Below are 13,562 nucleotides of genomic sequence, written 5' to 3'. Positions count from 1 at the left end.
CATTTTATTTGGAATTGAGGACTTTGATAGTACCCACACAAATTGAGATTGGAGTAAAATGGAATTAAAAGGAAGAAAGACACTGGGTGGAGTACTATTGGGAACATGTGTAATGTGCAGAGTTCAAGTTTAAAAGAGTTAAGATCACAGAGAAGAACATGTGTGATCACAGACCAAATGAAGATGTGCATAAGGACAAGTGCCTGATGCCTTCTGTCACGCAGAACAGAGGTCATGTTGTTGTCAGGAGGGCGCTCTGGTGCTGCTGCTGGTTCACTGGGAAATAGATAGAGAAACTCTCATCCACACCCGTGGAGCAAAGGTTATTATACAACAAGACAGTGTCCCAGAGCACTGCTCCAAATTAAGACCTATTGACAGAAGAAGCTGTCAAGATGGAATGCAAATTTGGTGATTGCTGCAAATGGAGGATTCTTTGAACGTCTTTGCTCTATTAGCTTTTCATTTTGCACCTTATTCGGTGGATGTTAATTGAAAATGTGTCACACAATCTATATTTGAAACGATATTTCTATACATAAAATGCATAGATATTTGAAAGTGGAATGCTGTAACTATTATATTGACTGATTTGGATGGATTCTGTTTGGTTGACCATCTCCACATGTGCTTTTGTTTTGTCAGGACTGAGCCACACCAAAGGCCTGCTGACCTATCACCAAGAAGCCCAGTATAATGTCCCGCCTCCAAAGCAGAGCAAGCCGTTCCTGAGCCCCGATCCATACATGCCTCTGTCCAGCCACTGCCTCCCTCATGCCCAACCTGTCCTGGAGGCCACCATGCGCACCGTGGGAGTGCGCCATCTTGGGGGCCCGGTGCCTCTGGCAAACTCGGTGACCCAGGGGAAATGCCGGCTGCTCATGGACGCTGCCTTGTTTGCCGGCCGCTCGTTCCGCGTGGGCTGGGGCCCTGGATGGAGGCTGGCACACAGTGGTGAGGCACACTCTGCCCCCCAGGGAGCCTTGAACATGGACACAAAAGAACAACTCCTTCTTGACAATATGGGCCAAAGCTTCTCCGCTAAACCCACCACAAGCAGGAAGTGAGTGCCATATATTCTGTTTCTCCTCTTTTTTACCTGGTAGTCGATATATTCTGCCTACGCTGAACTATGAAATATTTGGAAGGCCTGTGATAATGAGTCATTCACTCTAACCACCATATGTAGTGTAATAGTTTATAGAGAACATTAGCCTTGGTTTTTGGCTTTAAATGCCATGGAAAACAAACCAGTAAACTTCCATAACATTCCCAAATATCGCCTGGAAGGTGAAATGATCATATTACAGCTGCGTTATAACAGCTCTGTAAAAATTGAAACCTCATGTTTTGTTGCACTTACTCCAGTGGAACTGGCCACGTACATTTTATCAAATGATCAAATTCCTGATTGTGACATGTTCTTTAGAAGTTGATTTAACTGAAGTTGTTCCAGTTTCCTGACTGTATTGCATATCCTATTGTCAACTTTGTATTGAATTTTAAATAAGTTAATGAGGAGTATTTTTGTGCTACTCAAATGCCATATTAAACTTAAGGTCAGCCATCTTTACCTTTAGCTCAAATCTTGCTGGAAGAAAGGCAGCGCCACCACATCTTTGATAGCATGATTTTGCTCTTTATTTGGACATTCATTTAACAAAGATGAAGAAAAACGGTCAGACACTCTACGGTTGCTGCTGTGTAAATAATACATTCTGTTTTGTCCTAAAATCCTGCCAACAAACTAGAGCAGCTTCCATAATTGAGGCATTTTGAGCTACCTACACACCATCTTTTGAATCTCCCTTTCCTTTCCAGTGACACAATACACTATTGTTGTGTCATTCACTATATACTTGTTGGCTCAGTATAAAGGTTTGTTTCCTGACATTAAAAGCCTGTTCTTGCGTATTTCTTGGAAATACATACATGGCATTGTGACTTAACAAATAGTACGTGACACTGTGACTGATGCATAGTTCTCGAATGGGTGCTTTTCGAGTTTAAATTGTGTAAGATGAAGTACGAGGACTTCAAATGATGCCAATTTAAATGTAGGTCTTGGGCAAATACATAGGTTGGCGAGGGAAATTGTAGCTACTCCACCTCCACGTCCTGTGCTGCGGGGCATGTGGCAGTTAACATGACTTGCAGGGGTGGACTCATTTATAGGGAATTCATCTGGTTTTAGCCAGGTTTTGGTTAGGAAAAGTATTTGAATGTGGTTCTCAACATCAGAAGGTGCTTTTTTTTAATAACTTATAAGGCTATCCATCTAGGCCAAGCGAAATACCTCAAGTTTGGTGGAGTACCATTTTCTTTCTAGGTCTGTAGTAGCACTGGTCTGGTCAGTGCATCATGGGGCCAGTGTGTTCTTCTCTTTCAGTGGTTTGACAGTGTTGAGGGTTAGGTGAAGTTAATCGACTGTTAGTAGGTCAACATGAGGTGGGGATGTGCTCCCACTATAAAAATGTTGTCTAAATCATTAGAGGAAGTTCTCTGACTTCCTGTTAAATCAATCTTGTTCTAAAAGATGGCTATTTCCCTGGTGTCTGGAATAGGGGTGCTTGTATGGCCAATATAGACGAGTGGTGACACATCTGATCCTAACACCAAAAGTAAGGAGAAAATATTTGAGTGCGCATGAATTAGCAGTGTTACTGGAAGAATGTGCAACACCTGCGCTCACTCTCTTGGATACGGAATTGAAACTCTGCTCTATGCAAATGACCTGGTGCTGCTGTGGCGTACTGAACAGCGGCACAAAGAGCCTTTTATGCAATTAAAAGACATTTTGGGGTCAAGGTTGTATTTTATACATCAAGGTTGTATTTTATTTTTCTGATGTCTGACCTCCCTCTGTTGTAGTGGCCCGTTCCAAGTCCACCTCGAGCAGGTGGTAAGTCTAGAATCCCAGGAGCCAGAGGTGAACCAGACTTTGTACCTGCATCCACTGGAGATCAGCCTGAAGTACAGCACCATCAACACAGAGGAGACCTGCCCCTTCATCCAGCCACAGACTGGTGTCCACGCACTCCACGATTATGCTCAATGGATCACCAAGTTCAACGAAGATGGCACCAAGAACGGTAATGGGGCTCATTCTGAAGAAAGAGCTGTTGCTCGGTTCTGAGATGTGAAATACAATAATACAAATTCAAACGCCTCTAACTCCTTTTTACAGTAGTGTTTCAGATATAGGACTCACGTGGGCAATATAGAGGCCAAAACCAGTTTCCACCTGTCCCTTTTCAACACATCCCAGTGTGACCGAATGCTCCCACTAACTCAACTCTCTCCTCCAACACTCGGGGCGTGTGACATGATCATGAACATACAATGACCCGTCTAGAACTCCCAGGGTTCCCATACCATTAGCTTGCTAGGCGCTTTGTAGCAGGGCAACACCTTTTTAATGCAACTACCTGTCATACAACTGGAAACAAAAACGCAGGCGATATGATGGGAAGCAGAAAACCAAAACAGTGCTTAATGATAATCTGTTACGTTCACTGTATGACAACGGTTTAATTTGCCCCTGCAGATAAATGGCTTGTCAATTCTAACAACCAGCTAGCCAGTAACCTGATTTGACTTGCGCTATGAAGAGAATTGCGTGTATGTTGTGCATACGTTGTGTTTCATAACTTTGCAAAAATTCTCCTTACTGAAAGCGCGGTAATGCGTGTAGTCCTTGACAACTTGTATGCAAGGACTGCGACCTTTGGTCTTTTGTGTTTTATGCTTTAGGCTTTATCTTTTGGGAGTAAATGAAAACATGACCCAGGTGACCATTTGTACAACGTAGCTACTTAGCACTGAAATTTTACATAAATGATGAAAGCAAAGAGTATTGTGCACTTGTTATTTTGTGATTAATAGTGTGCAGAATCATTTCTTTCTTGCCAGCTGGCTATTTACTTTGTGTTGTCTGCCTTGCCCTCTGAATGTACGCTACTCCAACCTTGCATTCATTGTAATAATTCATATTTTTTTTGTTTTTGTTCTTTTGTACTTCAACTGTTAGCCTTGCTGAGCCATTGGCAGCAGGTATGGACTCTGTGCAAGGCATTGTGGGGCGGACTCACTGAAGCCAGCGAAGAAGATAACTTTGAACAAGAAGGTTCTGGTTCTTACAAGCAGCAGTTAGAGCGACGACAAAGTTTTTCCGCATGGCTATCTTGTGCAGCTGAAACTCGCATTTGCCAGGAGCTCAGTGTGGCAACCCACAGCCCAACAGAGGCTATCTTCAGCTACCTGACGGGATACAAGATCAGCCAAGCTTGCAAGCTGGCACAGCAAAGCGGTTTGTTAATCTTCTGAGAGGGTGGGTTATAAATAAAGGTTATGAATGTGTTTTGTCAATTTGTCTTAAATTGTGAATCTTTGCAGGGGACCACCGTCTGTCTTTGCTGTTATCTCAGGCGGCAGGCTTGCCATATAGCCAGGATCTTCTGACGCTTCAGCTTGGCGACTGGAACAGGATGCAGATGGGTTCTTGTTTACAAGAAGAGAGACTCCGTATCTATGCTCTCTTGGCAGGCAAACCAGTATGGCATTCCTATTAATACATACTTACGTTTTTTCAGAGATTTGTTTCTTTTGAATGACACAGACTTTTTTTCGGAAAGCATATACTTCTAGAATCCATTTGTAGACATGTTTGCTCCATGTCTCCCATAGGTATGGCAATCTTCAAATGGCTGTATAAATGTGTGTGCTGAGCTGGACTGGCAACGCTGTGTCGCAGTGCACCTGTGGTACATGCTCCCTCCCACGGCCTCCATTTCTGACGCACTGGCCAAATATGAGCTGGCTTTCCAGGTAAGCATTATTTGCGCTTATTTTCCCTGATGAAATGCAAAATCAAATGGCTCAGATTGGTTCAAATACAATTTGCCAAGTGGTTTGAGTGAGGGGATCACAATGTGTCCTGGTGGTGGTTTACAGCTGGATTTAGCGCTGTCCAATTGTGATCCGATCGCCCATTTTAAAAGTGTGAACAGGATCATTGAGCCATGCTTCTTTATGCGTCTTTAACTCTTCTTAAACTTATAAGCATAAATAAACTGTTTGGCAAAGATGGATGTTGGCTAACAATACATACAGAATTGTTTATTTATCATAGCTTAGTAATTCAAGGTGACAAGGTGACAAGGCAGTTTATTCCCATTGTTTATTTAGTCTAATTGGCAGTCTTAGATGGTCTGATTCCATGCTGTTAGCTAGGGCTATCTTCAGGCCAACCAGGGCTAATGGCCTGGGGCCTCAAGTGAAGAACAAAAATAATTTGCATTATCGGGCCAGTAACCCCACAGTACTGCCCTGAAACACTTATAATGGTGCTTAAGGTGATACCGCAGAATATTGTAAATAGGGGACACACTAACAGATACATTGTTGTTTAGCAAGAACCATTTACTAAGTCTCTTTTTGTTGATTTGTGGTAGTGCAGTGGTCAGTTTGGCCATCAAAACGTATGAATTGTATTTTTAAGTATATGTGACATGCGACAGCATTTAGAGATATGTTTTGCTATATTGAGATGTACTGCCACGTTAAAGCATGATGTCTAATGGTGATGAGGTCTTTGAAGTACAGCCAAATCAGGTGTGGATATCTGTTGTCTATATTGTAGGGTTCTCCTGATGGACTGAAATACGCTTGTGCTCCCCTTCCTCCCTATCTGGAGAGTTGTGACCTGGCTTGCATAGAGGAGGAGATTGAGGAGAGGGGGGTCAAGAAGCCTTTGTATGACATATGCTTCCACCTGCTGAAACTCTACAGTGACCGGTAAGCCAATCAGTTTGACACCTCAGAGCATAGAATGTCAATTCCGTGTTCTTTGTGAGGTATATTCTGTAATCAATAGCAGTAATTGAAAAGTAGTCTGAAACGACCTGTTCATACCATGTTTTAACCTTTTTCTCCCCAAAAATATATATTAGTTGAAGGGTATCGACATAAGGATTTTATAACGTTCATGAGCACTGAATAACCAATTTCAAAAAAAATGCAACATATGTTTCTATTGCAAGTATATGTCAGTATTCTCAACATGTCATGTCCTGGGTCACTGTTGGTCATGTGGTGATACCATAGCATGAAGCATTCCTGGGAGGAATCTAACAGACTGTCAGTTAAAGCCTGATAACTCCAGAAGTCTGGGTCACCTGTAGCAGTTCAAACCTTTAAACTATTATTTTACAATTATGTTAAGACAATGGTTCAAAATAAACTAAGGCAGTCACAACCAATGGCAACATATTGACATCAGAACTCCTTTGATTTCATCCACCAGATGAGTAAGTCGGTAGAGAATCACTATTACTGACTGAAAAATATGTCAAGTGTTTGGAAACAATTTCAATCAGCCAAAGAAGACACCTGTCACTCTGCTGATTTACTCAGTACTTCCTGTACCTGCTAATATTAAATTGGAATCTCTTACTTGTCTACACTGCAGTGGTAGAAAAATCAGGAACAAGTGTTTATTTACAATGATGCGCATCAAGGGAGAGAGAGAGCAGAGCATAGCTTCACATAAAGATTGACCAGCTTCTCTGACTAGAAAAGAGAGTCTCAGTTTAACAAACTTGTCTTGTCAGACTTAAAATAGTTCATCACAGAAGTGGAATTCCGTCGGCCACACTGGGTCCAGCTCTAACACGTGATCTAGAACATACCAACTGACACATGCTATGCACTCCTCCCAACTCTTCCATGTTTCTAAACCTTGTTTTCTTTATTGAAAATATGGTTCCTGCTAGTTCAGGGGTTGTGACACGGGACTCACTTAATACTTCATTTTTTCGTAATCACTACACTGCATCCCTATACTGGGCTGTACCAACGTTAAGTGATGGGCTGGCTGCTTAATACTGGATAGACAAACTTCCTTGCTGTTTTTGCCACAGTGACTCACTATCACCTCCTGAGATACAAAGTGGTAGCTGGTTAGCATGTTACATTTTCTAGATATCTTGGTCTACAGTGCTTTTTGTCTACAGTGCTTTATTACATCAAAAATTGTATTTATTTATATTTTGTTAATATTTTTGTTTTGATATTAATGTTCTAAAGTTATATTATAATACATACCCATGTTTACTTATAGTCAGTGCTATGATGAGCACATTTAGCTTTTGCATGCATCTCAGGCACCATATCGGTTAGAACTCAAACTCTTCTATTTCTAAAGGCTCTTGAGTGTATCTAGTTAAAGTACATCAATATTATCCATCTTGAGTTTGAGTTAAAGAGTCGTACATTTTGAAAACATGACATTCTGATTTTTCTAATTTGTTTGTAAATGCTGACCTGTACATATCCCTTTGCCTGCAGGCATCATAACCTGCAGCAACTTTTAGATCCCAGCACAGTAACAATCCAGCGCCTGGACTACCGCCTTTGCTGGCATTTGTGGAATGTCCTCCAAGCCTTAAACTACAGCCATCTGTCCCCCGAGTGCCAGGCCCAGCTCCACTCGAGCTACGCGGCCCAGCTGGAGAGCGCCGGCCACTGGGAGATGGCCATCTTTGTGTTGCTGCATATACCCAACGCAATGTAAGAGCACTTTTACCCTTGTCTGCCTTTTGGTGTCAAGAAACTCTTTATGTGAAATGTAGTAGTTCTTAGTAGTGACTGGGCTTGTCATAAGGAGTATGAAAGGTAAGATTTAAGGGGCATTTATGAAAAGGAATTCAGAAATAGTTGGAAGAGCATCTTGACATTAAATTTAAGAAAAAGTCCAAGCTGTTTTAAGGTACTGTGCTCGGTCCTGGCTAAAGATTGTTGATATTTGAGCTCAAAAGCCAATCAAATACATCCTGCACTTTAATGCTCCTGAATTCACTTTGTTGGTGGATGGAATAGTGTATTGCTTGGTCTTAGTCTTAGTCTTACTATAAAGCCAGGAATGTGTGTTTTGTGTGGTGTTTTTTTTTTTTTCTTCTTTTTCAAATCTGCAACAAGGTGGTGCTACCTCAAGTCATAACGTCTTGTCCTCTAGCTGCCATGGTATTGTCTTCACCTAATGCTCCACCAACGGTCACATTATTTACCATTAAGCACAATTTGGTTCACTTTGCACATGCTGCTGACCCATGTTTACTTATAGGCAGTGCTAAGATGACCTGGGAGTTGTATTCTTTAAAAGCAGTGAACACTACAGTAATATGCCTTCTTTACAATTTAGTATTGGACACATCATGTTTTCACCACCTATGCTGATAAACCCATCGATATAAGTTATCAGAACTCAGTTACCTTTCTTTATTTCCTTGACTGGTATCTAAACAAATATTTGGTATGACTATAGGAAAGTGATATGCTACTGACAGAGTTTTTTTTATTTATTTATTTATTTATTTATCTTTACCGATGGACAAGATAGGCTACCATAGCTGACAAAGTTAAAACTATTCTGTAGCTCTAATGAAGTTGACCGTGCTAAAATAATAGCAGAGAGTCTTCTCTACATATGCACATATTTAGAGACACTTTGGAGAGATCTCATCCATATCCTTATCTCATCCAGGTGCATGATTTAGGCCACTGTCTTTTAAAATAATTGCTGTAACACTTGTGTCTACAGTGTTTAAATCCCAGAAGTCTTTGGTCTTCACCACAAAGAATATCTGAGAACCTATGAAAATAGGCATTCTTACTGATCTCAGATTATTGTTGCTGAGTTTGTGCTAAATAATAGCATATGTAGCACGTAGCATGTTTTTGGGGATTGATGTTTTTAGGTGGGGGGGTGTGGTACAGGCCTGTATGTTAAAATTGGCGCATAGCACTGGGGTTACAGAGGTTTCTAGTTTTGTAACATCTGTTACCATCTCTAAAAACAAGCCGTGGAGGAAGAGTGTGGAGAATAGGTCAAGCATAAGGTTGGGACGTGGAAGGGGGGTGGCGGAATGCTAGATATGAAAAGGTGTGCATGCCAGGTGGGGATGGGGCCATCTAAGTGTATTACACTTCAAATGAGCAGTGCAAATGTCAGTTTATATGATGCATACAAACAGTGTAATTTAAATCAAATAAAAAGTAAGCCTTCTGGGCTGGTTGATTGCTCCAATGGGCAGCCTTCTTGGCTGGTTGATTGTCAATGAAGGCATCTCTGGCAAGAAAGCGATGTTGAAGTGCTGTGTTTTAGTGTTTTGTGACTAAGGTATGTCTAACGTTGCTCTAATCTCTGGAGCCTCCCTGCACCAGCATCAGCATTCCATCGACCCGTTGCATAACAACTGACCAAACAATCCTAAAAGATGTGCACATGATAACGTCAGTTAAACATTTGGGGACTTGTATGCTGTTTTTGTCACGTCAGGCAGCGTGAGCGAGCCGTTCGAGAGATGCTGTGCTCATACTGCTCCATACTAGAGACGGAGGATTCTTCCGAGAAGGAGCATTTCCTCACGGAGAGGCTGCTGATCCCCGTGCAGTGGATCCACGAGGCCAAAGCCACCCATGCCCGCCATGAGTCAGACAAGCACCAGGAAGCATTGCACCTCTATCACGCCAGCAGCTGGAGCCAGTGCCATCGCTTGGTCATTCACCACCTGGCAGCAGGTAATTCAGTCCATTTATTCTGCATATACAAATTTCCATACAAAAAAAAACCCTGAAAAGAGCTGCTAGCGGTGATGTTGGGTGAGTACATCAGAGTAGAACTCCTCTGACAACGTGTGGGCATTTAAGGTCAGTCAAGTGTGTGTGTATTTAGGGACGTGTATGAACTGAAAACACTGCCTGGATGCTCCATCCCTCCTTTTTAAATCGAGGGCCACCCAAAGACAAAATGACATGCTGATGTGGACCCTTAGGAGACTGTGCCAGAGAGATAGAATAAGTATAGTCAGTTACTAAAGTTTTGATCTCTTCCTGTCACCTGACTTTCAAACGTCACAAAACGTATAGTTGGCCCTAAGGGCGGGATCATAAATGGTCATGGCCAAGATTCATGTCATTTTATCTGTTGTCAGGCATGTGTTGTTCTTGTGATCACCCACGGTTTTGGAAGATTAAGAGAAACGTTTTGAATCAATACAGCGCTCCTTTGTGGTCAGAAGATGCCATTTTTGACATCACTTCCTGTTTGACCCCTTTGCCATTGAATACAATTACACAATACAAAATGGCCTCATGGATCAGGATGTTTACTCCAAGGACATAGTGACTAAAGACCAATTGTATTTATTACAGTGCCACCATAGTCATTGGAAATGATTTTAGGGGATTCTGTAACTTGGGTAAACTGTGTGCATTAAAGGCACAGTCCTCCATTCTAATCCCACGCACTTTTTGGTGAAATTCAGTCATTTGCTCCTCACGGCCTTCCAGAGTCCAGGATCTGTAAATGGGAAACATAGTGCCTCGGACCAGCCATTAACAATCCTATCCCGGACTACAGAAGGGAGCGGTGTCATTTGATTGGCTGTTGCGCACAAAACTTTTCATAACTTTTCACAAAACCGAATCATGGACTCATCAAAGCCTTCAGTCTCACCATTCATATGGCTGCGTAACATGTATAACCCTGTTGCTGTAATACCAAAAGTTACCAACACTGAACATGCAGAAGGAGCTGTTCACACCCCTCCCCACCCAAGGGTATGGTGGCTGTTTAAAGGCTGATGTCAACGCTATTAGCATTTTGGAATGACAATGTGGTGTGAACACATTTAGGACAAAATTGAAGTCATCTCTGACTACTGACTTACCTGTTGCAGGTTTCATGAATCTACCCCAATGTGTGGTGACTGTTCGTGCATGAAATATAAAACCTAATTCTAAACAAATAAATCTTGTTGTTTTGAGGTTGTTGTGATAACATTAGACATTTTCACTGTCATTTGTTAAGATAATTTGGCATAATTCTAGCATACTCCAGACCTTACTGACCAAAACACTTTCACCATGGCACAGTATATTTTTGCAAAAACAATTCTTCTTCCAGTATGAAAAATGCATTATGCATGCTATTTTATAATTGGAACTGAACATAAAAAATAATTTGACTGTGTAATATTGGAACATGTCAGGATTACCAAATTGTGGGATTCTGGCTCCCGACACCATAGGGTTTAAATCGAAGCATACTGGTTTGAATCACAACAGGTATCCAGATCATTATATGTACTTGTTATACTCATTTCCAGATCCAGCACAAACCAGACCTGACCTTTTGTTTCTTTTGTGTGTGTGGTCTCCCTACAGACTGCATCATCAATGACAACCACGACTATCTACTGCACATCCTGGAGGGTCTGGCTGTGCCCGAGCGCCACGCTCAGATCCAGGACTGGGATGTTTCTGGCCGAGTGTTCCTGGACTACATCCACGTCATCCAAACACTGCAGTCCATCCAGCAGGTACCAAAAAGGGCCACTTAGAGTTACATTTTACAGAATTATCTGCCGGAAACAACTTGTATAAACTTTGCAAGATTGAACTGTTGACAGACTTCAATACTGCCAGCTGCCATGGATTTCCACTAAAACAATTCAGTTATTGTAAAAAAAAAAAAAAAGACTTTATTCAGTCATCATTCCCAGCCTTCACTCTGCATTCATTTCGATTTGTGTAACTTCGTAATAATGGAAAACAAAGGAATTGCAATTGAAGCCTGTTTGCAGCTGCACTTGTTTTCCCAATGTTTAATATTTGAATGTAATGAATTGAACTGAGTTTATTGTCCTGGATGTGCAGATGGAGGGTCCAGGCTATGAGCTAGAACGACTCTACACGGAGGTGACGTCCCTGTGCAGCAGAATTGAGCTTCTCCCATGTGTTTCAGCTAAGGATAGGCTTGCCCAGTCAGGTGAGGAGCATTTAGCCTTAGCCTTGTAGTGACTGCACTGACTTCATGATTGGATAACTCTGACGCTTGGCATGTTACTGTATCCCATTTGACTTCATGATTGGAAAACTCTGATGCTTGGCATGTTACTGTATCCCATTTGACTTCATGATTGCATAACTCTGACGCTTGGCATGTTACTGTATCCCATTTGTAGTGATGAAGCACATTTGGCAGTTTGAGGCTCTTTAAGTTTGAATATGGTTCTTGTCCGAAACGTTACCAATCTCTTTTCACAGAGATGGCTAAACGTGTGGCCAACATCCTCCGCGCAGTCTTGACTTTGCAACAGGGGGGAGACACTCCATCCGACCTCCCTCTCATCCCGTTGTGCTGTCTGGCCCCTCACATCGGCCGTCTGCCCATGCCTGAGGACTATGCCCTGGAGGAGCTCCGCAGCCTCACCCAGTCCTACCTGCGGGAGCTCATCTTCAGTCAGTGAACCGACGTGTTGGGATCCACTGGATATTGAATAGGAGGGTTTGACTTTAGTAGCTTGCAGACCGAGCAGCACTCCTATGATCTTTTCAGACAACACTGTTGACTGTTGAGAAGGTACAACTTCTTTCGACAATACATTCCATTCTGTACCATTATTATGATCACTATTTTATGTCCATAGTGAAGATTTGTGTGGTGGTGATGATGATGACTGGAGATGTATTCTGCAGTCTTAGAAAAGACAGGTATTGACCGCAAAAAGTTTTTATCCTACAAGGGACAGGTTTGGTAGATTGCAACTGCCAAATAGGTCTGAGCCTTGCCGACGGCGCTCCGCTTCTTCTCCCTTCAGTCTGTGTAGCCGCGATGCTCTGGTTGGCTTAAAGGTGTTGCACCAATGTGCAGTGTTTGAGGAGTTTGGAGTCCATTTCCTGTATATCGAATCATTTTGTGTACCAAAAGAATGCAGGCAAATGTTTATATTTTTGTAAAGTTTTAAAGGTATAAAAGTATGACAACAGCGCTGGTGTGTAATTGAGCCAAAGTGCACAGCTGGAGCAGTTCCATCCACTGATTGACACTTTTCTAAAAACACACCTTATTTTCACCCTTGTACAATTTTTTCTCCATTTATTTAGTCTGTTCAAGTATATTTGAAAGGTTTTTGTAAGGTATTCTCCACAGTATCTACATCATTTTTTTTCCATTAAAACCATGAATAAAATATTTTTCCTTCTTGAAATCTGTCTTGACTTTTTTGATAAGGCTCACTTGTGAAGTTATATTGTGTTAGTTTCCAGATTATGAAAGAGTAACTATGAGTAAAACTGAACATTTCATATTAAAGCCGAAGTGCAGCTCTGTCCTGCCCTTTAAGGCATAGGCCTACATGGGGAAATAAATGTATACTAGTCAACAAACTGTTGAGTGGGTGTAATATTGGTCTAGTTGTGAAAATAAATTGATCTCTTCTTAAACAACCATATCAGTTTAGAGTTAATAAAAACAAAATGTGACACCTAGTGGATGTTAATTTCTTGACGCAGCAAATATCAAACTAACCCTGAGCTATAGCTTTGTGCCTTTGACACACTAATGGGGCTCAGAAAGCCATGTGACTTCTTATGCAATGTCCACATTTAAAAATGTGTTAAATCTCAAAATGCAGCTGAGCTAATGATTGAGCAATTGGCCCATTGTGTCCTTATCAGAACATTTACATGACTCAAACCAGGTCAAAATGAATATTGAT

The 13,562-nt window shown here is 41.7% G+C and overlaps 1 protein-coding gene across 2 annotated transcripts in view; it reads left to right on the top strand.

Moving 5' to 3' along the window:
• Positions 1-13,052, top strand: part of nup98 (nucleoporin 98 and 96 precursor) — a 60,061-nt gene extending 47,009 nt beyond the window's left edge. For both annotated transcript variants that reach the window (XM_012818512.3, XM_031586004.2), the window contains 11 exons: positions 646-1,063; positions 2,872-3,092; positions 4,031-4,309; positions 4,396-4,553; positions 4,687-4,827; positions 5,642-5,796; positions 7,348-7,569; positions 9,338-9,579; positions 11,227-11,381; positions 11,719-11,830; positions 12,109-13,052. In XM_012818512.3, coding sequence (XP_012673966.1) covers positions 646-1,063; positions 2,872-3,092; positions 4,031-4,309; positions 4,396-4,553; positions 4,687-4,827; positions 5,642-5,796; positions 7,348-7,569; positions 9,338-9,579; positions 11,227-11,381; positions 11,719-11,830; positions 12,109-12,311 — 2,306 coding nt within the window. In that variant the 3' untranslated portion in view covers positions 12,312-13,052. The remainder of the gene's footprint in view (positions 1-645; positions 1,064-2,871; positions 3,093-4,030; positions 4,310-4,395; positions 4,554-4,686; positions 4,828-5,641; positions 5,797-7,347; positions 7,570-9,337; positions 9,580-11,226; positions 11,382-11,718; positions 11,831-12,108) is intronic.
• Positions 13,053-13,562: the final 510 nt, after the last annotated feature.

This window comes from Clupea harengus, chromosome 19, assembly GCF_900700415.2.
Source record: "Clupea harengus chromosome 19, Ch_v2.0.2, whole genome shotgun sequence".
NCBI classification, from domain to species: domain Eukaryota; kingdom Metazoa; phylum Chordata; class Actinopteri; order Clupeiformes; family Clupeidae; genus Clupea; species Clupea harengus.
The sequence above is the reverse complement of the archived record's forward strand: the minus strand, read 5'-3'. Positions and strand labels throughout refer to the sequence as shown.